The sequence below is a fragment of the Podarcis tiliguerta genome (assembly GCF_965153285.1).
Source record: "Podarcis tiliguerta genome assembly, chromosome: 4".
Lineage (NCBI taxonomy): Eukaryota > Metazoa > Chordata > Lepidosauria > Squamata > Lacertidae > Podarcis > Podarcis tiliguerta.
The window spans coordinates 72,858,464-72,882,150 of record NC_139537.1 but is presented as its reverse complement, the minus strand read 5'-3'; the positions used below and the strand labels follow the sequence as shown (position 1 = coordinate 72,882,150).

Sequence of the window (23,687 nt, the reverse complement as noted above, 5' to 3'; positions counted from 1 at the left end):
TTAGATTTGTATACCGCCCTATACCTGCAGGTCTCAGGGCAGTTCCCAAGATAAAAATCACAAGATAAAACCAGAAAACACATAATCAAAATAAAAACAAAAACAACCCAATAACACCCCCACCCAAATGTGGTATATGGTTGATGCCAGTCTGGCACCGGAATATACAGATGGTTTACATCCATGGTTTATTTGTCATTGTAATATCTAGCGAATATGAAAAGAATGAACTTCTGTCCAGTTGAAGCAACTCTACAGTTTAAACTACCAGATGACATGTAGTCACGATAAGCATTCTTCATGAAAACCATACTTTGGTGAGAAGCAAGCATCTCCCCTATGGAGGCTGTGGTTAATGAGTCAGAAGGCTACTTCCTGCACCAATCATAAACCCACAAGGCCCAGCATTTATATGATTGTGATCAGGTAATATGTTGTGTGCTTGCCCCCTGTAGACTGCTGTTGAAGCTGGAAATGGGTGCAATGCGAATACAATAATCTCTCGTCAATAGGAAAGTTAAACTGCTTGCTATAGAGAGTAGGGAAACTAATTGACTTGTTTCATCCCAGACAATGGATTATAATCCCATCCTTGAACCTTGCCCCCAGCTATTCAGACTACTGTTCTGTGCACCAGTTTTCAATTTCTTTTCTCCAATGGCAGGGTTGCCATGTGTCCTCTTTTTCCAGGACAGGTCGTCTTTCTCACAGGTATGTAAGATTAGAGATGTCATAGCAACCCATAGTTAAACATAGAAGTCAGAAAATGTGTCCTCTTTCTTTGCTCTTCAAAATATGGTGACCCTACCAACGGGGCTTGCACACTCACTTGTTGTGCACCAGAGTGCTGCAATATTTCTGTTTTGGCATTTTGACCTTGCATCTCATTCAACTTCTTTGCTCTTGTGCTTTTTTCATGAGTGCTGTAGTACGTATATGTACAGAAGAACGAAAAATGGGCAGGTGAAAAAGGCTTGTGGCTTGAAGTGGCAAAATGGAATACCTCCTAGCGTGTAAACCCAATCAGCAGACACCTTGCTACTTGAAAATCAGACAGGAGAGTTGGTACAGTACTAGATAACTGTAGAAAATTTAGTCATTCTCTGCATACTTGATACAGCACCAAGGTATTATTGCAACCAAGTATAATACTATTTGTGGAACGCGGGTGGCGCTGTGGGTTAAACCACAGAGCCTAGGACTTGCCAATCAGAAGGTCGGCGGTTCGAATCCCTGCGACAGGGTGAGCTCCCGTTGCTCAGTCCCTGATCCTGCCAACCTAGCAGTTTGAAAGCACGTCAAAGTGCAAGTAGATAAATAGGTACCGCTCTGGCGGGAAGGGAAACGCCGTTTCCGTGCGCTGCTCTGGTTTGCCAGAAGTGGCTTAGTCATGCTGGCCACATGACCCGGAAGCTGTACGCCGGCTCCCTCAGCCAATAAAGCGAGATGAGCGCAGCAACCCCAGAGTCGGTCACGACCGGACCTAATGGTCAGGGGTCCTTTACCTTTACCTTTAAAATACTATTGACATTTTCTTTTCATTATTCAATAAATCTGAAGACAGCTAATCCACTGTGGTTTATTGTAGCTCCTTATCAGATTCAGCAACGTCTGGTTTTAAAAGTGAGATAACAAACCAAGGCAACATATATTATATTTCTACAAATATCTTGTTCCCACCCACAGTGTCTTTTGAAAGTAAAAATAGCACCACAGTTGGAGTGTGTGCACACAGATGCAGACATTTATTTTTTGGAAATATCTATAGACTGCAGTTTCATAAAAAATACAGCAAGGCAATATACAGCATACAAAATTACTATAAGATTTAAAAAAAAAAATTATAAACACCATTTAAAAAAAATCAATAAATACAGGTTGGTAAAAATAATTTCACATTGCAAAGGCTTGTCTGAATATTACAATTTCAGGAGATGTATAAAAGAAGGCAGGAGTGTTTCCTGCTGATCCTCTCTTGGCAAGGAGTTCCACAGGACAGGGTCTGCAACAATGAAGGCAGCAAACCTATGAATGACATCTGTCCATATAAGGAGACAAAATATTCTCTATTGAGTCCTATGTTGAGTTGGCTTCCAGAGAGTGCTGCATCTACTTAAAGATCACACGGTATATTTTCTGACACATTTTGTTTTGGGGATGTTAGACACAAAACTTCCCAAATATAGCCACTCTAATTGCAAACAGTCAGCAGCCTGTAGCAACATCTTGTTCTAAAGGGACTCTGATATAAAGCTAGTAGCCTTACTAAGATGAAACCTGAGTGAAGCCCATCAGGGGTGGCTGAATTGGTCGTGCTCTGTCCTGGAATGTACATCTTACAAAATAGCCGGTTCCTTCATTGAGGAGGGCTTAGCAGGCATCGCATAGCGGAGCTTCTTCCAAAACCTGGAATTTAAAGCGAGTGACTTCTCTTCTTTCCATTTCACCACGTGGCTTGGTGAAAGAAGTTTCAAAGACTTGGGCAAGAAATCAAAGTCACGTATCGGCATATATTCTATTAGTATCACTTTAATGTTCTTCTCAACCAAAGCCTTGTGAAGCCCGGTTTCAAGTTCAAACATGACTTTGTCAGAGATGTAGTTCTTACTCAGTATAATGATCAATCTTCTACTCCTGTCAATATATGACTGGACATCATCGACAGCAGCTGCAGGCAGAAGAGGGAGCAGTTATAATGGAAACATCTGAAATAGCATTGGTCTATTAATACATTACATGAATTACAAACATGGGAGGCCTGTGGAAATGTGCTAATGCTGTCTCTTCTGCCACAAAGCAGCATGGAAAAGTTCGAAGTGAATTATTTCTAATTTTAGAATACAGATTATGTATATATTGTGTGTGTGTGTGTGTGTGTGTGTGTAACAATATAACTATATAACTATGGGTCATATCACATTTTACAGCTGGAGAACACTGAGGCACAATAATAAGTGACTAGCCCACAATTAGTCAGCGAGTTCATGACAAAGAATTCTTAAGCAAAAATTCCAGTAAACGGCAATAGTGAGCGATTCTGGGCATGTGCAGAATGCCTTTCACTCACAACCAAGCAATTTCATCCTCCCCCCCCCCCCCAATCCCACACTTAGAATTAAGAATTTAAAGTCAGAAGTCCATTTTCAACTAAGAAGTCTATTTTCAGCATCAGGACAGAGTCCTGGAGTCAAAGAAGAAAAAGGCAGGTTGCAAATACTTTAAAGGACACCAGTTGTTTTCTTTTGCCCTTGATGAACTCTGCACAACTCTAATGTGATGTTCTGAGGTCTCTGAGAAACTGTGAGGAAATGACTTCTACGAAGGCAGGAAGGCATGTGGGCATGTAAACGGCAGAACCTCATACCTGGTCTGCAATATTATCAGAAGCAACTCACTCTTCCTTTAAATCAACACCACTTGTTAACCAAACGATAAAACCGTCACCTACTATGGTCACAGATTCTTGTTTGGCACAGAGCAATAAACCACCAGCACTGCTCTCCAGCAAAACAAACATCTGTGTCAGCCAGTGGCGTAGCGTGGGTTGTCAGCACCCGGGGCAAGGCAAGTAATTTGCGCCCCCTAACCCGTGGATTTGCGCCCCCTAACCCTCAGATGTTGCGCCCGGTGCGGCCGGCCCCCCCTGCACCCCCCACGCTACGCCACTGGTGTCAGCCTTAAGGGTAACAAGGCCAAGGACTCGCCCCTTCTCTGGTAGGCTTCCCTCCCCCTTCCGTTACAGAAGGACAAGATATTACATTTCCCCCCAATAACAAACATTTGTAATGCCCTTTCAGCTAGCAAGGCACTGCCCCACCTCCAAGAGGAGGCCACCCATTGGCCAGTATGAATTGAAGCAGCTGGCGGGAGGTTGACCCGGCTGCCCAGGCGGCCAAGGCCAGCCACCCGGTAAAAGGTCTAAGCGTCCATTTTTCCTCAATCTGAAAAGCGCCTTAGAATAATGCAGCAGAAAGAAAAGGCATTTCTCTCCTCCAAAATTTTAATATATCTGTCAGATCTAATGTAGCAGGGGACTCCTGTCTGTCAAAATTGATAATACTGGGTGGTCCAGCTCAGTATATGGCGGTTTCATATGTCCAACGTTCTTTCTGGACCTCAAGGACGATGGGGGAAGTCATGTGAATCAAAGCCCAATAGCAGATAGTTGAAAACATACAAGCTGATAAGGCTATTTCTTCCAGCAAGAAATAGTTCGGGTCCAGACTTCTAAAATGATTGGTTCCCTTGGCAAAACATGAGTAAAGGGGACAATATTAAATCATCCCACACCCGTGCAAATGATATTGTTTTTATTCCTTTGTAGACGCAATCTGTTTATTTCCAAACAACTCAGCATGCACAAAGATGAGTTTGGCTGCTTAGTCATGCAGCCCATAAGGTAGAAAAAAGATACATTAACTTGACCTTGTGCAAATACTGAAGTCAGTTGGATCCAAGTCAGAGTTCATTACAAATCTGAAAATTATGAGCAACTAGATTTGACTTATAAATAGATTAACAGATTTCTTCTAACATAGCTCCTAACTGCTCAAGTACACCTTGCATGGCTAAATTCTGCTACAAAACATCCCTCATTTTAGTATGCATTTTAATTTTTCAAAAAAGAATCAGGGTTAACACCCATGAAAAGGGGTTATTGGTGCTGTCCTTTAAAGCCCTAAATGGCTTTTGCCCTGTATACCTGAAGGAGCATCTCCATCCTCATCGTTCAGCCTGGATACTGAGATCCAGCTCCATGGGCCTTCTGATGGTTCCCTCATTGTGAGAAGCGAAATTACAGGGAACCAGTGGCACCCGCTCTGTGGAACGCCCTCCCATCAGATGTCAAGGAAATAAACAATTATCTGACTTAGGAGACATCTGAAGGCAGTCCTGTATAAGGAAGTTTTTAAGGTTTGTTGTTTGCTGTGTTTGATGTTTTAATTTGTTGGAAGCTGCCCAGAGTGGCTGGAGCAACGAAGTTAGTTGGGTGACATGTAAATATATTATTATTATTATTATTATTATTATTATTATTGACAATTTTTGCATATTGTCAAAAACTACTCAGTAAGACAGTTACAACACATCCACCTACCTCCTCCAGGAGAGATATCCCGTTCAAAGATACACAGTTTGTATCCAAAATGTTTTTCTAATATTGTGGGCAATATGTTCAGTGCAAATTTTCTCTCTTCATCACATATGGGTACACAGTCTTTCAGGTAAGACACAAATGCATCATATATTTTTCCATCTGTAAAAAATTAATTCACCCATGAAGTATTTATGTGTTCTGTCTGTTTTTAAAAAAGACATTCCTTGTGCAATTACTGGAACTAATTGTGCACCTCCTGCATTTCTTGAAGGTAGCAACTTATCCTTCATTCCATGCAGCCTAAAAACTGAAAGGTCATTCCCGTCGCCACCGGGGAATGCTGCAACAGAAAAGCTTAAAAAGCAAATACAACCCTGTCTACCTCCCCAACCAAGACCTACAAAATTCAGTTTTGCTCAGGCAAAACAGCTCTCCACCCACCCCACCCTAAACCAAACCTTACTATGTTTTACCTCCAATCGTTTCATCCTTCCCTGTGACATCTCTGTACAATAAAACAAGGTCAACTTTGAATATCACAGACAGAACGACCGCAAGAACAGAAACAAGGGAAAGCAAGATCACTGTGATAATTCCAGGGGTAAAGACCCGCAGGGGTAAGTCTCGATTCGTTTCTGGAAAACAAAAGGAGGCAACACACGATTGAGACAGAGCCCTCCAAATAAGTACTCTTCTCAAGAAAAACTGCAATAAGTCTATCTCAAGGGTAGCCAACATACTCCTCCCGCCACAGTGTTGCTTCACTACAGTTCCCATAATCCCTCTGGCTGAGGCTGATGGGAACTGGAGTTCAACAAAATCTGCAGGGAACCACATTGGGGACCCTGGTCTATAACGATGCCGGAACACTCTGCTATTAAGTGTTTGCCCAGTATGTTTTTAGGCAGAAAAAGGGATAACGCATGTTGTCATGCCTCTTGCTTCTGCCCCAAGGTGTAAGAGGGATCCTATGATCTAAGCCCTGTTTAGGGAAATTTTTTGTTTGATCTTTTTTGTGTATTTAATGTTCTGTTGGGAGCCAATCAGAGTGGCTGGAGAAACCCAGCCAGATAGGTGGGGTATAAATAGTATATATATATTTATTATTATTATTAGTAGTAGTAGTAGTAGTAGTAGTAGTATTACTACTACTACAGTATGATGATGATGATTATCTATCCTCAATTCGTGAGCTCATGCTTCATCTGCTCTCAAACTCTAACAAACTGAGCCCCATGAAATCCATTTGTTCTTGTTCATTTACACTCAACATCCAAGAGGCGACCAAAGTGCCCCCCCAAAAAAAAACCCATGTTTGTTGAGATAATGTGATTGTGAGGAGGAGCGTTTGAAAGAGAGAACTGGTGGGTGCTTAACACTTTTCCCCCTCCCCACCAAATCTTCCTGACAAGCTGTCTCCACAGCAAGACTGCAGGAGTCAAAATGTCCGGCTGGGGGGAAAGCATGTCTATTACAATCTCAGACCAAGATCGGCAAGAAAAAGTAGCAGCCCTGTATGTATTTACCACTACAAACATTGACCTGTGCTGAGAGATCCGGCACTAGTCTTTTTCCTGGATCACACCAACACCAGGATGCTAGATCCAATTAGGGAACTATCACCAATTTTGTCAGCTAAGAGGGAAAGCCGCGGGCAGAAACATAGAATCATAGAATTGAACAGCTGTAAGGGACCACAAAGGTCATCCAGTCCAACCCCCTGAAAGGCAGGGATTTTTTTGCCCAGCCTGGTGCTTGAACCCACAACCCTGAGATTAAGAGTCTCATGCTCTACTGACTGAGCTACCCTTGCCGTTGCTATTTCCCACTTCCTTTCAAATAAGGTAAACTAATTCTAAAAGAAGGGAGCACTCAATTGAAACAGAAATACTAAGTACTGCAGTACTGCACAAATTGTTGTACTATCAACAATTTGAAGCCCCCAGAGGACTACTTCTTAGGCTTTTCCTTGCATAAGTGCTTTGCACTTCCATTGTATCTGGTCCACAGACGGGCCCTAGTTAATATTCTTTGTGGGTGCCAGGCATTAGAAGAAAACCATACAGTACCTTTCTGCAGTGTAACTATTTGCTTTTCAGGGTAACCAGCTGCCACAAAATTGCATATGTATGAAAAATTGATGTCTGCCTCTTTAACGCTCTTGATCCACAACTGCTTCAAAGAATAGTTTTTCCCTTCTTCTTGACTGTTAGAAGAAAAGAAAAGAAAAGAATGTGAGACGTCTTTCATCGATCAGCTTGATTTTTGTAATCTAATTTCAGGATACAAATCTTCAACGGCAGATCACTGAAGAAAGTCTTAGAATAATAGAATTGTAGTCCAACCCCCTGGAATGCAGCAATCTCAGATCAAGAATCCATAACAGAAGAAGAGCCCTTTGTGACTGTGCTACAGTAATTTGAGAAATAAACCACCCTCTCCAACTGAATAAATGCTCTCATTGCAGCTTCATTGGGTACTTCCAAACTAGAGGCTGTGCCCAATATTAGTAATGCTCAGAGTAGACAGATTGAAACAAATGGACCTGATTAACTTGGGTCCATTAATTTCAAAGGGCCCGCTCTCAGTATGATTAATGTTGGCTACAACCCTAGATATTTATGTTTCCTTCAGTCACTGTTTATGGGGGAAGTTCTGTCATTAACAGGGATGATCCTATCATAGTTCACACAATCTTTGAAAGGCACTACTTTATAAACCCGTTTTATGATCTTTCATTTAGCATGAACATGTATTTATGGATATATATATATTTAAAAAAACTATATACCACCTGTTTTGGACTGCTTATGCGCTATACATTTAAAGCGAGAATCCTGGGAATTGTTAATGGTACTGGGAATTCCAGCTCTGTAAGGGAGTAAACTACAGTTCCCAGGATTCTTTGCAGGGTGAATGTTTGATTTATATGTGCTTTAAATGTATGGGGTGTTTGCCACAGTATTGCCATTTCCAGGCTAAATGTAAATACAGAATATGACATACAAAGTCCAAAGTAAAACAAAAACACCGTATTTTTTTGCTCTATAAGACGCACTTTCCCCCTCCTAAAAAGTAAGGGGAAATGTGTGTGCGTCTTGTGGAGTGAATGCAGGCTCCATGGCTTCAGCGAAAGCAACGCGAAGCCTCCAGAGCGCAGCAGGAGCTCCTGCTGCACTTCGCAGGCTTCGTGTTGCTTTTGCTGAAGCCAGGAGAGCAAGAGTGGTCGGTGCACACCGATCCCTCTTGTTCACCTGGCTTCGCTTCGCTGGAGAGGCGCTGTGCAGCTTTCCCTCTCTGCGTAGCACCCCTTCAGCGAAGCGGGAGGAGAATGGAAGGGGCTCTGTTTCTCCTGCTGCTTCGCTGAAGGGGCTCTGTGCAGAGAGGGAGAGGATTTTTTTTTTCTTGTTCTCCTCCTCTAAAACTAGGTGTGTCTTATGGTCGGGCAACATCACAAGCCAGCAAATGCCAAGCTGAAGTGAGAGAGGTCTAGTGAAGTAACACCACGCAGGGATAGCTAATACGGTATCCTCAAGATGTGGTTTGACTACAACTCCCATCATTCCTTATCATTGGCCATGCTGGCCCCGGACTGATGGAGTTGTAGTCTGATAACATCGGACGGGAAACATTAGATACCACTACCACAATGCTATAATATTGATTTTTTTAAAATTCTTTTCAGTATTGTTGCTGTTCATTTTTTTAAAATCTTTTTGTAAACCACTTTGAGGTTTTTTTGTTTGTTTTCATAATAAAGCAGTGTATAAATTTATTGAAAGAAGAATAAGAAGAAAAAGGGAAAAGAAGAAGTGTACCTTATCCAATCTACAGACAGGGGGGAACTATAACCAGTTCACAGATAATGCAGACAATATGAACATTAAAGAAAGATGGAAGAGACAGTGAGAGGAATGCAAACACAAATAGGCAGATAGTTGCAGAGAAGAGCACAAAATGGAAAGCGATAATTTTGTTGTATTGTGCACCTTCCCAATCCTCTAGACACTTGGTTGAATCCAGGCTCAGGCTAAAGGTAAAGGTAAAGGGACCCCTGACCATTAGGTCCATCGTGACCAACTCTGGGGTTGCGGCGCTCATCTGGCTTTATTGGTCGAGGGAGCCGGCGTACAGCTTCCGGGTCATGTGGTCAGCATGACTAAGCAGCTTCTGGCGAACCAAAGCAGCGCACAGAAAGACTGTTTACCTTCCTGCCGGAGCAGTACCTATTTATCTACTTACACTTTGACGTGCTTTTGAACCGCTAGATTGCCAGGAGCAGGGACCGAGCAACAGGAGCTCACCCCATCGCGGGGATTCAAACTGCCGACCTTCTGATCGGCAAGTCCTAGGCTGTGGTTTAACCCACAGCGCCACCTGCATCCCATAGGCTCAGGCTAGCTACACACTAACCCATTTGTAGCACCAAAAATGTAGTTTTTCGTCAATCTGGAACAATCCATGTAAACGTCCTGCTTTCAATCTAAACTGATTCTAGATCCTGCCATGGACACGGCTGGCTATTAAACACCAGTTTGTGTCTGTCATACAAAGAAGCCCTATGGTTATATTTTATTTTAGCTGGTTAGGTAAGAATGCAAGGCAGAGAGCACAGGAAACCACAGCATGCCAAAATGCCAAGGATTGCACTATATAAACATTGATACACAGTATTTTTCTACCAACATTACTTACTAATGGTATTCCATTTCACATGGCAAGTCGTTGTCCTCACAGCGACCTATCATGTCATCTTGGTGTGACCAATAAAGCAGAAAGTCTCCAACTACATTGTTAGAGTAACCTAAAAAAGCTGTGCAGTTGAGGATTTCCTTTTTACCTAAGCAGAACATGTTTCAAAATTAATAATTTAGGGGGCCTTTAATAAATACACCCAATTGTTATTAAAGCGGAAATGATTGCCTAATTTGTTTTTATTTATTTGTGAAATTTCTAGCCCACCTTCCACTATCTAGGCCCAGGGCAGGAATACAAACATTCCTAAAACTATACAACTAAAACCCCACAGGGTGGTATCTAGCTAAGTCATACTCAGAGCAGCGTTTCCTCGATGACAGTGGTTTAAGTTCAACCACATTGTGCTCACAGCAGACCCATTGAAATTAGTGGACTTAAGTTTGTCATGTCCACTGAATTCAATGGGTCTACTCTGAATATAACTAATAACCCACACCTTAAAAGTAAAGAGTCCTCTGGCTGCATCAAAACAGACAATAAACAATACCAGCCGAATGGCTCCATTAAAATCCTCACCCTTTCCCAAAGGCCTGGGAACAGTTGCTTTGCTTCCAACTCCCATTATTTTGTAGTCCTATATTAAGGTTTTAAGGGTGTTTGCTAAAGTTTTTTTCAAGATTTCAGAAGGATACTGCCTCATGAGGAAACTGGTGTAGGTTGCCATTTACCACAGAGATGGAAGTGATATGCATTGTTCGGTTAAATATGCAGTTAAAAGTCTCCCATAAGCTTCTTGTGCAGATAACAGCTATGAAAACTTGCACTCTACAGAGCCAACCAAAGTGATGGATGAATTGTAAATAAATAATAATGGTTTGTTTAGGTTATGGCAGTTTTGTGTTTCAAATCAACATAAGTCACTTTAAATTTATTTTGTAAAATAATTCTACCTGTAATACATGCATGCATAATCTGCAATAGGCAGTCCACATGGTTCATGAAATACGTCTACTCTGTCCCCACAGTGTATCTCAGGATGTAATGTCTTACCCATCTACACATTTTGGGACAAATGTGGCAATGCCTGCTGTCTTCACTTGCACGCCACACAACCGGCCAATACAACCACACACACTTACACAACTAGCCTTAGAAAACGTTCCCTCATTGTAGAGAAAGGAAGAGGTACCTATTTCTGTTAGGATGGTATAACTTTCAGATCCAATTAGCCCAGGCTTTGTGATTTCCTCAAGACCTTGGGGATGCAAAGCAGCATGTTACTTAAGCCACCCTTTCCCCTAACAGTTCAGTCTAATGCTGACATATTTGAAATTGGGTGAAATAATGTTGTTGTTATAATTGTTGTTATATGATTTGAAAGTAATATTATTATTATCATCATTATTCACATAAATCCAGGGTTGGCAAAAAGTGCCTGATAGGAACCTGTCAGCTTACAGAGTGTTGATGCAACAAAGCAAATCCCCTGTGTTGCAGAACAGACAAAACTAGACCAACCAGAAGCAAAACGCAGCTAATAAAGAATGAGCAATAATCAATAATAATGTAGTGTTTCACAATAACAAATAGTACCTACGTGATGTTCCAAAGTACAGTAGTACCTCGGGTTACAAACACCTCGGGTTACAAACACTTCAAGTTCCAAACTCCGCTAACCCGGAAGTAGTACCTTGGGTTAAGAAATTTACCTCAGGATGAGAACAGAAATCACGCAGTGGCGCGACAGGCCCCATTAGCTAAAGTGGTACCTCAGGTTAAGAACGGTTTCAGGTTAAGAACGGGCCTCCAGAACGAATCAAGTTTGTAACCAGAGGTACCACTGTACGTTAAATCAAAATAGTAAGCATAACCAGTCACTATAACAGAACATCGTGATTAAAGTCAGATGCTTTTAAACAAGCGCATAGCGATTAAGGCCAGATGCCTTTAAACAGTCAATCAATGTCCTGCAAAAAAAGTAGGTGCTCCAGCAGAAAACAGAAAAACAGTTTTTCCAGATACACGTACTGTTTTGAAGATGAATCTTCATCAGCGATTAAAATGTCTACCTACAGGTACATCAAATAACAAAGGATCAGCAGACAGTGATATGTGATCCTTTATTATTTGATGTACCTATGGGACCTTAAACGCTATGCGCTTGTTTAAAGGTATCTGGCCTTAATTGTGATGTTCTGTTATAGTGAGTGGTTACGCTTACTATTTTGATTTAATGTACTTTGAAACATCACATACGTACTATTTTTTATTGTGAAACAGTACATTATAATTGATTATTGCTCATTTTTATTAGCCGTGTGTTGCTACAGAGTGTTGATGGCAGCTGAGCCTACAGAGAGGAGGCAGAGGGTCTCCAGAAACCAAACGTTAGGTAGACTGTAGGCCCCTGCCATGTATTATCCACACAAAATGGCCTCCACTATAGCTGCGAGCCCCAGCTCCCTTGCTGTTTTTACACATGGGAGACCCATTCATGTGGATAACACCTGAAGGTGCTTGTGTAAGGCCTGCATCCACATATCACGTCTTAAAAAAAAAACACCCTAAAAATCAAATACTGAGTAAACAGCAGCATTGCTAAGCACTTAAAAGATTCAGAGCACAGCCACGTGCCACAAATGGGCATAAAATTGACACCTGCTAATATGTATAGGGCCTCCTGGGTAAGTTGAGATTTAAAGGGTTTAGGTAAAGGTAAAGGTACCCCTGCCCGTACGGGCCAGTCTTGCTAGACTCTAGGGTTGTGCGCTCATCTCACTCTATAGGCCGGGAGCAGTGGCGTAGCGTGGGGGATGCAAGGGGGGCGGCCGCACCGGGTGCAACATCTGGGGGGGGGCGCTCGCACTCGCAGCTCTCTGCCCCTACCTGGAAGGGGCACAAATTACTTGCCTTGCCCCGGGTGCTGACAACCCACGCTACGCCACTGGCCGGGAGCCAGCGCTGTCCGCAGACACTTCCGGGTCACGTGGCCAGCGTGACAAACTGCATCTGGCGAGCCAGCGCAGCACACGGAACGCCGTTTACCTTCCCGCTATAAAGCGGTACCTATTTCTCTATTTGCATTTTGACGTGCTTTTGAACTGCTAGGTTGGCAGGCGCTGGGACCGAACGACGGGAGCGCACCCCGCCGCGGGGATTCGAACTGCCGACCATGCGATCGGCATGTCCTAGGTGCTGAGGTTTTAATGCAAAGCAAACTATCGTCCTATTTTTCGCTCCGCCTCTCACCATCTTCCACTGTTAGTCCTATTGTTTTGGTAGCATTGTATCTCTTTCCTGCATGAACAAATGTCTTCACGCATGTGAAGTTTCCAGAATCTCCCACTGTTAGCTCATCGATAGACCACTCCTCCTTTGTTTGAGGGAGCTTCCTGCAGTCCTGTTTAAAGTGCAGATGTTGCAAAAGATGTCTTAGAAGCAACATAAAATTTCAAAATACAGTACATGAACAAGTACGCAAACAATGTGGTGAGCCATTCCCTCCCCTTCCATTCTGCCTTCATTATCTTGCTCTAAAGAAACCATGGGTAGGCAACCTAAGGCCCGGGGGCCAAATCTGGCCAAATCGCCTTCTCAATCCGGCCCGCAGACGGTCCAGGAATCAGCATGTTTTTACGTGAGTAGAATGTCTCCTTTTATTTAAAATGCATCTCTGGGTTATTTGTGGGGCAAAGGAATTTGTTCATCCCCCCCCCCAATATACTCCGCCCCCCCCCACAAGGTCTGAGGGACAGTGGACTGGCCCCCAGCAGAAAAAGTTTGCTGACCCCTGAGTCTAAACTGCTTGTCATGATAAATATTTTATCACAACCTTGTAGTTAGTCTGGAAAAGGGAGGGGAAACTCACCACAAAGTTTGTTTGTTTGTTTGTTTGTTTGTTTGTTTGTTTGTTTGTTTGTTTGTTTGTTGCAGATCCAGTAACAGTGTAAGATGTGATTAATAAACTGGATTAGAAATGGCCACAACTTTATGATTACAGATATAGGTGGATTTTTGGGTACATATCTGTTCCAGCCCTCCAGCCCTCCAGCCCCACCCCCCGACAAAAATTAATTATTATTTAATTATTTAAAAGGTAAAGGAACTCAATTTCCAGAGAAAGCTGTGTTAATAAATACCTTGTACCATGTTATCTTGGCAACATTTGCCTTGTGGTATGTATCATTGCATTTCAGGTGATAGGTTCTTCCAAGAATTCCATGTATAGCAGATGACACGTGGTTGGCATTGAAGCAACTTGTTCTACTTCTCTGGAGGACAATCAAAGACCATTTCTTTGGATTGTGTTTTCCATTGCTGAGAGGAAGGAAGAAGCCTGTGTGTATGTGTTAAGGTGGCTTTCTTTATTTTCTTACATTTATGTCCCGCTTTCCTTCCATGAGAGAACCCATCAAGGCCAGCCCAAGGCATATTTTGACACCTGAGGCAAACCACAAAATGGCGGCCCTCCCCGGCTAGTGGAAAAGGGGTGAGTGAAGATCTTCATCAGGAACAAGGGTGGGAGGAGACCAGCAGCACCTCCTATTTGCCAAGAACCTGCTGTAGAGGTGGCAGTTGGGGAGGTCACCAAGGAGGCGGCAGATCCGGGCTCCTAGGGGCACGCCACTGGCAGCGCAAGTGGGAAATGTATTCCTTGAAGGCTGGGTCAGCTGCCCCTGCAGATCCTGCTCCCTAGGTCGTCCCATCATGCCTCATGGGGTGGGTGAGCCAGCCCTAGAACCCACGACACATTAAAAGCCATTTGCACAGACCAGTTCTCTCACAAGGACAAAACCACATTCGCATATTTGCACATGTAGTGGTACATTTGTAAATGGTTTTTTGGGCACAGTTCCTGAATAAATCAGGCACTTAGGCCATTGAAAGTAGGAAACGAAAAGCAATGAACCAAAACAAACAAAATAATTCATACATTATGTGTTGGGGTGGGTGGAAAATTTGTTATTTTATAGTAATAGTATAAGTAGGACGCGGGTGGCGCTGTGGGTTAAACCACAGAGCCTAGGATTTGCCGATCAGAAGGTCGGTGGTTCGAATCCCCACAACAGAGTGAGCTCCCGTTGCTCGGTCCCTGCTCCTGTCAACCTAGCAGTTCGAAAGCACACCAAAAAGTGCAAGTAGATAAATAGGTACCGCTCCGGTGGGAAGGTAAATGGCGTTTCCGTGTGCTGCTCTGGTTCTCCAGAAGCAGCTTAGTCATGCTGGCCACATGACCTGGAAGCTGTATGCCAGCTCCCTCGGCCAATAAAGTGAGATGAGCACCGCAACCCCAGAGTCGGCCATGACTGGATCTAACGGTCAGGGGTCCCTTTACCTTATAGTAGTAGTAGTAATTTTGAGTTATTAGGTTGTTAACAGTCCTGTAATTTCAGATGAAGGGTGGTATAAAAATGCAATGATTGCGATAGCTCATCATTATCACAATTCAGTGGTATCTCGGAAGTCAAACGGTATCCGTTCCAGAAATCCGTTCGACTTCCAAAATGTTCGGAAACCAAGGCACGACTTCCGATTGGCTTCCGGAAGCTCCTGTAGTCAATCGGAAGCCGTGTAAACCACGTTGGACATTCAGGTTCCAAAGAACGTTCACAAACACTCCCTGACTTCATTTCAAGGCACACAATCACTTACTCAAGTGAGGTCTCTGTGACCTAATTTGTGACAGCCACAAGAACCAAGGTGTCAGTAAAGGGGGCAGGAAGAAAACAACAAGCAGCAGCCCAACCCAAGATCTTTGGATAACAGTTACCTAACTTGACTTTCGCTCCTGGGTCATTTTTAGATTTAAAAAAGCCATCTGAAAACTGAATTGATAGATGCCACTGAGAAAATGACGTGGGACTCCAGACGGCCAAATAAAGCATTTTCTATAAGGCAAAGATGCCTCCCGTTTGAGCCCTTCAGTTGCTCAAAACAACCCAGGTCTCTGGCTCCTTAAACTCAGACCTAGGACTCAGCTATACAGCGGCAAACAAAATGTTTTAAGTGTGTTTTAAGTGCAATATGTAATGTGACACCAGATGGTGATGGTGAGCCTTATGGAAAATTCAGTGTATTTTTAAGAATGCTTTATTACAAAAAGCATTTTCAGAGCAGTTTTTTAAGTGTGTAGAGATTCCACCTTAGTCTCCCTGCAACTCACCTGGACTCCCTTCATTATTCACGCTGCATCTGGATTATGTTTGGACCTGGACTGATTCCCTAGAGCGATTCAACCTCAGTATGTTCTGGTCACTGCTACACCATCATCCCAGCTCTCATTGGTCAAGAATTTTGGAAAGGAAACTTATGCCTCTCTGGACTGGCACCCAAGCCCTTGAGAGCAACCCTAGACAATAGCATCTATTTGCTTTCAAGTCCTATCATTCACACAGGAGAGTGTTCTGTGTTGTTGCTAGGCAGCAACATCATCAGTGTGTGTATGTGGTACAAAATCAATATCGTTTGCTCTGCACATTCAGGACCAATGGGAGATAGCTGGACTTTCCACAGTATGGATTTGGGTGAGGGAGCATCAGTCACAAAAACTCAGAGCAATAAAGAAATAAGATCCAAAATTCATGCCACAATAAACTTGATGGGTCGCCATGCCATGTAAATTTGGGTTTGTGGGTTGCCGTCCCAAAATGGTTGGGAACTAACAGGAGACTATTTTGGCATTAGTAAAGGTAAAGGAACCCCTGACCATTAGGTCCAGTCATGGCCGACTCTGGGGTTGCGGGGCTTATCTCGCTTTACTGGCCGAGGGAGCCGGCGTACAGCTTCCGGGTCAAGTGGCCAGCATGACTAAGCGGCTTCTGGCAAACCAAAGCAGCGCACGGAAACGCCGTTTACCTTCCTGCCAGAGCAGTACCTATTTATCTACTTGCACTTTGACGTGCTTTCAAATTGCTAGGTTGGCAGGAGCAGGGACCGAGCAACAGGAGCTCACCCCATCGCAGGGATTCGAACCGCCGACCTTCTGATCGGCAAGTCCTAGGCTCTGTGGTTTAACCCACAGTGCCACCTGCGTCCCAATTTTGGCATTAAGCGGTATATAAATGAATAAATAAAATAACTGGTTGCAGAATGGCATCCAGATGGAAGCTTCTTGCATTGAGCGTAGCACTAAACCAGAAATTCCCATCTAGCTTTGCTTGGAAGCAGCCATGGGCCTGTTTGGCCCCTGCTGAAGCTAACTGTGCTGCATTAGTTCTGGTACTGGATCCAACCGTTCCAGGCACTTCTTACTGCTCGAGTCCTCGTGTGGTTTGTGAGTGCCAGAAGCCAGCTCTTCTATTGGAAACCATGCAGCTGCTGTCGCACATGGTTTGCCAAAGAGGTGCCGCGATGCTGGCTACATAAGCAATCTGCAACGCTCTCAGCACATGTCTTTGCCACGCTCACCTTAAGGGTCAAATGGGGTCATCCCCTTGCTGATCCAGGAAACATATTGCTTCAAGGAGTTGCCCAATCCAGAATGCATAACAGGAAAAGGCCCGCTTTCGGACGAGGGGAAGTTGCTAGTGCTTTACTAACTGAGAAGGAAGTGAAGGAACTCACTGTAAGGGCTCTCCTGACATTGTTGCCTTTCACTGATGTTCACAGTGTAGCAAGTCTCACTCCTGCTGTGAAACCACACCAAGATACAGCTAGTAGCAATGTTGCTGAACTGTCAGCACCAGTTAAAAAAAAAAACTGTTCCATTCCGGCTAAAGGGTGGGAAGGCAGTGTGCTTGTGCAACAGCCGGGGACCCCTAAAGCCTTGCCTTGTTGCGGGGCTGGGAAGGGCAAGGGGATAAAAGCATTGATGCCTGCCTTTTTACATAATCAGCCTTTCCTTAGGAACTGGGTGGGGAGGGTGGGAGAGGGAATAGTAGAACCGTAGAGCTGGAAGGGACCACAAGGGTCATTGCAAGATTTGGAGGGGGGGAGGTGCCGGTACAGAGTACCACAAAAAAAAAGCACTGAGAAGGTTCAAACTCTGGTGTTTCCAGGTAGAGCAGGGAGAAAACCCAGCTAGAGGAAAGGCAGCTTCCTATGCAGATATGGACTGCTGCACGTCTTCTTTGTGGGACGCGAGTGGCGCTGTGGGTTAAACCACAGAGCCTAGGACTTGCCGATCAGAAAGTCAGCAGTTCGAATCCCCGCGATGGGGTGAGCTCCCATTGCTCAGTCCCTGCTCCTGCCAACCTAGCACTTCGAAAGCATGTCAAAGTGCAAGTAGATAAATAGGTACCGCTCCAGCGGGAAGGTAAACAGCGTTTCCATGCACTGCTCTGGTTCGCCAGAAGCAGCTTAGTCATGCTGGCCACATGACCCGGAAGCTGTACACCGGCTCCCTCGGCCAATAAAGCGAGATGAGCGCCGCAACCCCAGAGTCGGCCACGACTGGACCGAATGGTCAGGGGTCCCTTTACCTTTTTACATCTTCTTTACGTGAAAGGAAGACCTGGCAAAACAGGCCAAGGCCTCCAAACATCGCTGTATATACTCCTCTTGGTACATATTCCACCTACCTGGAATTACACATATAGTTTCCAGTGTCATTCAGCACAGCTGGCCAAAATTCCAAGTAAGTCCCGCTCAACTCAGTTCTGTTGTCTCCTTGAATCAAGGTCCAATCTCCTCCTCTTTCCTTATACCAGTGTACAGCATAGCCTCTATCTTGTTCCACCCCGGGACAGCAAATTGAAAAATATTCTCCTTCAGGAATGTTAATGATCGAGCGTATAGGGCAAAGCTGACCTGCAGGGTGCACACAAAGAAACAAATAAATGTGGCCTTTCTTAGAAAACAAGGGGGCAAAAGAGCACATCTCATTCTGGGAGCTATGCTAACGCTAGCCCTGATGTGACCTAGCTTCATGAAACACAAGACTTTCGTTCCACCTCTTTGGCCTGACTATTGAGACAGGAAACGGAGTATGCTGGCACTATTCAAACAAAACAAGAAGGCAATGGCAATGCAGCTCTGTCCATGCCCCTGTTTTTGTTTGTAGAGGATCCACAATATCTTGCATGTTTGTGCAACGCAGCATGGAGCTTCTAAGGAAGGGGGGGAAATGCACTAGTGTGTGGAAGATATGGTTAGCAGAGAGGGGGGAAGCTGTGTAGGTGCTTGACCAGTATTTGGAGGTTGTAATGGGTTAGATGAGGACCAATAAACAGGACAGAGGTGCTGTGAATCAGTGGCAACCACATCTAGGAGGTAGAAGGTGACCTGTTCTAGATGCACTTGCACTTCCCCTGAAAGAATAGCATCATAGTCTGCAGGTAGGGACGCAAGTGGCACTGTGGTCTAAACCACTGAGCCTCTTGGGCTTGCCAATCAGAAGGTCAGCGGTTCAAATCCCCACAACGGGGTGAGCGCCTGTTGCTCTGTCCCATCTCCTGCCAATCTAGCTTTTCGAAAGCATGCCAGTGCAAGTAGATAAATAGGTACTGCTGCGGTGGGAAGGTAAATGGCGTTTCCATGCGCTCTAGCTTACATCACGGTGTTCCGTTGTGCCAGAAGCGGTTTAGTCATGCTACCCACACGACCCGGAAAGCTGTCTGTGGACAAACACCGGCTCCCTCAGCCTGAAAGTGAGATGGGTGCCATAACCCCAGAGTCGCCTTTGGCTGGGCTACCTTTTACCTAAATTCCACCTTGTCCCTGGAAGTCTATGCAGTCTCTCTTGCCAGATAAGGCTGGTTCATCACTTACAAAGGACCACTAGGGACCGATCCACTGCTCCCTGGGCTTCCTTCCTGCATGAATGATCAGGCCCTGCTGATAAATAGTAGCTGGGAGATGAGCCAGATAAGGAACAGCTGGGGAAAGAGACAGCTCTTGAGTGAGGCCGTAGAGTGTTTTCTAACTTAGGAGCATGGGAAGATGCTATTTATATGCAAGAAGAGAGGGACAGCAGGCATGGACAGCAGGTCTACTGATGTACACAAATTACAGGGGTAGCCTGGTTACTGTGATCAACACTCAAATAACCTCCGGTTTAGCTACTGCAATACAATGCACTCTACAAGGGGCTGCCCTTGAAGAGGGTTCAGAATTTGCAGCTAGTGCAAAATGTAGCCACCAGAGTCATGTTGGGTCTGATGTTTCAAGACTTCATGGCACCAATCCTCAAAGATCTGTGCTATCTGCCAGTTAACTACCAAACCCAGTTCAAGGTTTTGGCCCTGACATGTAACTCCCTTAACTGCTAATACCACTGCTAATAAACTCCCTAAACCCAAATACCACAGGGACCCTCTTCTCCATATATCAACCTGTCCGTGGCTTGAGACCTGTTTGGGAGGGCCAGCTGGTAGGCCCAGGCCCAGGAGGTCTCTAACACACCAGAGGGACTACAACTCCCATCATCCCTAGCTAGCAAGACCAGTGGTCAGGGATGTTGGGAATTGTAGTCCGAAAACAGCAGGAGACCCAACTTTGGGAAACGCTGTTCTAATCATTGCCTTTTTCATAGGGCATCTTTATGTAGAAGTAGATACCTTACGGAAATAGATTTTATTTTACTGCATCGTTTATTTATTTATTGGTTTATATATTGTTGAACTCTGTCCTGAAGATCCTCGGACGAAGGGTGGGATACAAGGTTTTTTAAAAATAAAGTTCGAACTACGCAGGGTGGTTGGAGGAACAAGCACACACAATTCAGTATCAAAGGTTAGTCATACCCAGAGAAACCCATTGACTTCAAGATATTTAAATCCACTTATTTCAAGGATTCTGCTCTAAGTATCACACCCCACACTCTAATTCCTGGGAAATAAAAATGTGTGCTTTCAGTGAAAATGACATTTACCAATAATAGAACCAATACACTGAAGAACAGTGAGATTACTGAGTAACCACTTTGCATTTACAGTTGGTTTTTAAATTAACGTCTCAAAATGTTTCTGGGGAGCTTTATATGAAGATCCAGAAACAGTGACTTATCTTCTATACTATATATATATGGCTTGCTAAAACTTGTTTAAAGAGAGGAAAAACTGAGTTATACTTACCTAGGCTGGCACAGCTAAGAATCATCAGCAGGAGAACAGACAGATTTCCAACATACATTTCAAAATTAATTTGAGTTGCACCTTCTTTTCTGGAAAAAAAGAAAAGTAAAAGCTAGAGGCTTTGATTTTAAAAAGCAGAGTCTGGATTTGCAGGCCGTCTTATTCATCAGTAGAGGTTTTTATCTAAGGATATGAGTAATATGAGAAACAACTAAAACTGGAGGGTTTTTTAAAAAAACGGGAAAGTTATTACTACATAAAAAAAGAAAATATTTGCATATTTGGGTATGACTCATTTTATATTGCTCATGGCTTAATGATTTTGCTGAATACTGTGAATTACTATCACATTCTAGATATGCCTTCTAGACTTTAGAGATTAAGCCCACTGACCTGGAAGCCAGATGGGTCCTAAAGCTGCAATACTAAGCATCAAGTCTATCTACACTGAGGGTCTTTAACAATGCCCGCTCATTATTCTCCCGCTTTAAGCTAAATAATTTTCCATACCGCAGAAATTACATCTTCCCATCTTCTGTCATATCAATGTCCACACACAGGCAGTGTGGTGCTGTGGTTAGAGTGTTGGACTAGGGACCTGGGAGACCAGGGTTCAATTCCCCACTCAGCCACAAAGCCCAGTCACTGTCTCTTAGCCTAACCTACTTCACATGATTGCTTTGAGGGTGAAATGTGGAGGTGGAGAATTACACTCCGAGCTCCTTGATGGAAAGGTGGTGGGGAAATAAAAGAAGGAACTGTGCGGAATTAGATATAATTTGCAGATATGTGCCTGGATGCCACGGACACAACAGCAACAGTCTAGAAGTACCGTTAGCCCCTCTACCTGCGAACCTGGACTGCTTTCAGATGGTCTCGCTGTTTTGTGAGTGAGTGTCGAGGAGAGAGCAGCAAAATCAGGCTGCTCAATTGAAGAGGATTTGTCTGAAAAAAGAGAAATCTCAACACACTGTCCCCTATCCCAGTTGACCACAACGTCATATCATTTCCCCTTAAAAAAAGAGAGAGAAAAAATAAACAGTAATTATCAGGAGCCTTGTAACCTACCTGGAAACTTTGCGCAAAAGCAAAATCAGGAGAAATGCTCAAATTAGCAAGTTGTCTGGAAGCAACAGCAGTGCAAATCTTTAAGCAGAAGAAAAGTCCTACTGAGCGCAATGGGTAAGCATGTTTAGGATTGGGGCCGCAGATTTCAATGGGTCTTAATCCCCACCTCCCCCCCCAAAAAAAACCCCAAACTGTACAGGATTGCGCAGCATTTTGATTGCAAAGCGCGCAACACGTCAGCTACTACCACTTGCGCGACCATATAGCCGAGATTGCAAGAGGGGCGGGGGGGGAATCGTCTCTGCGAGAACTGCGTGCGCCTTACCTTACGGAAACCAAGCGGACTGGAGAATCGGGAGTGAACGAGGGAGACGCGGCCAGCTCCTTCCTACCGAAAACTTAGCGCGTTGCTTGGAAGGGAGACGTAGCAACAAAAAACAAAACCCCAGCAGCAAAGGGAAAACCGGTTGATTCTCTATCCAAACCGTTGATTTGCGTATCTAGGCGATGCAAGCCGGCAGGGGGCTCCGTGGCCAAGGCGGAAGAGGGAAAAGAAAGGATCGGCTCCTAAATCTTGGGGGGGGGGGGGTCTTCTTCTTTTTTAAAAAAAGAAAGAGGCGGCAGTGTTGAGGTTTAGGCTTGCTTGGAAGTCCCGCCCTGTGACCCAGATGCGCGCGCGTGTGCGCAGCAACCGCAGCTGGTTAGGAAAGTATTCGGGTTCCCCTGCCAAGCGAGGAAATTCCCACGACGACAGGTTCAACTGCTGCTGCTGCTGCAGTAGAAGAGAAGCGCGCGACACCTTGATCTCCTATGCTGGGGGCGGGGAAGCCAATGCATTTCCTTCAGTTTCTAGTTAAAACAGGTGTTGCTTTAAACCACACGACGGCGCTGTTCTCTTGCAAGCTAGCCAGCAGTTGCTTGTAAGTCTCTTTGAAGAAGTTAACTCCCCTGCCAACTTTAGTAAAATAAAATAAAATATTTGGGGGGGATAGTAAACACTGCCCCACATAATCAATCACATGATGCGGCACACACAAACTATTTGAATGGCAATAGCCTTCAATTTGGGGGGGTGACCCCTTCAAATATTTTATTAAAGGTAAAGGTAAAAGGACCCCTGACCGTTAGGTCCAGTCGTGGCTGACTCTGGGGTTGCGGCACTCATCTCGCTTTATTGGCCAAGGGAGCTGCTGCTGCAGCTTCCGGGTCATGTGGCCAGCAAGACTAAGCCGCTTCTGGCAAACCAGAACAGCGCACGGAAATGCCGTTTACCTTCCCGCTGGAGCAGTACCTATTTATCTACTTGCACTTTGACGTGCTTTCGAACTGCTAGTTTGGCAGGAGCAGGGACCGAGCAACTGGAGCTCACCCCATCGCAGGGATTCGAACAGCCGACCTTCTGATCGGCAAGTCCTAGGCTTTGTGGTTTATCCCACAGCGCCACCTGCGGGGGAAGGCAAAAGGACCTCAGCCCCTAGGAGTTGGCTCCTATGCCACCCCCAGTCGGATTTAGGGGAGCACGACTAGTTTGATTGCACAGGGTGTCACAGGGGAGCCACAACTATTATTTAGAATGGAGCGTACATGCCTGCATTGGTGCCCTAACTGTTCCCCTACCGAAAATGTCACCGCACGCCACTGACCTCTGCCCCACAACGCTGTCTTCTGCTGAACTAAGGGGGCTGGTGGGAGTTGGAGCCCAACAACTTCTAGAAAGCTCCAGGTTGAAAAAGCCTGGGTTAGAGAGGAACATTTTGAAAGATCCAGGACAGTGTGCAATAATTTGAAAAAGAGGGGACGGAAAATTCCTT

At 44.5% G+C, this 23,687-nt stretch overlaps 1 protein-coding gene and 1 long non-coding RNA gene across 5 annotated transcripts; one reads left to right on the top strand and one right to left on the bottom strand.

Moving 5' to 3' along the window:
- Window positions 1-1,716: 1,716 nt before the first annotated feature.
- IL18R1 (interleukin 18 receptor 1) lies at window positions 1,717-22,683 on the bottom strand. 4 transcript variants are annotated; one of them, XM_083437904.1, is made up of 12 exons: window positions 22,202-22,683; window positions 21,656-21,753; window positions 20,809-20,897; window positions 18,316-18,544; window positions 13,936-14,113; window positions 13,046-13,196; window positions 10,986-11,051; window positions 9,794-9,938; window positions 7,168-7,304; window positions 5,572-5,733; window positions 5,099-5,257; window positions 1,717-2,668 (listed from the first exon to the last, which is right to left on the bottom strand). In XM_083437904.1, exons 3-12 carry the CDS (start codon window positions 20,864-20,866, stop codon window positions 2,337-2,339), a joined length of 1,617 nt encoding a protein of 538 aa, XP_083294030.1. In that variant the 5' UTR covers window positions 20,867-20,897; window positions 21,656-21,753; window positions 22,202-22,683; the 3' UTR covers window positions 1,717-2,336. The 4 variants fall into 4 exon arrangements, with proteins under 4 accessions (XP_083294030.1, XP_083294029.1, XP_083294028.1 ...); XM_083437903.1 differs by lacking the exon at window positions 22,202-22,683 and adding an exon at window positions 21,877-22,021; XM_083437902.1 differs by lacking the exon at window positions 21,656-21,753.
- LOC310676409 lies at window positions 6,254-7,551 on the top strand. Its single transcript, XR_014510545.1, has 2 exons — window positions 6,254-6,462; window positions 7,381-7,551. It is a non-coding gene; the product is annotated as an uncharacterized lncRNA (long non-coding RNA).
- Window positions 22,684-23,687: the final 1,004 nt, after the last annotated feature.

Bases quoted from the DNA above. Each gene is read 5' to 3' on its own strand.
- IL18R1 (XM_083437904.1), bottom strand. From the start codon at position 20,866: ATGTATGTTGGAAATCTGTCTGTTCTCCTGCTGATGATTCTTAGCTGT. The intron at 18,545-20,808 runs GTAAGTATAACT...TGCACCCTGCAG, and splicing joins TCTTAGCTGTGCCAGCCTAG to GTCAGCTTTGCCCTATACGC. The intron at 14,114-18,315 runs GTAGGTGGAATA...CCTTCCTCTCAG, and splicing joins AACTATATGTGTAATTCCAG to CAATGGAAAACACAATCCAA.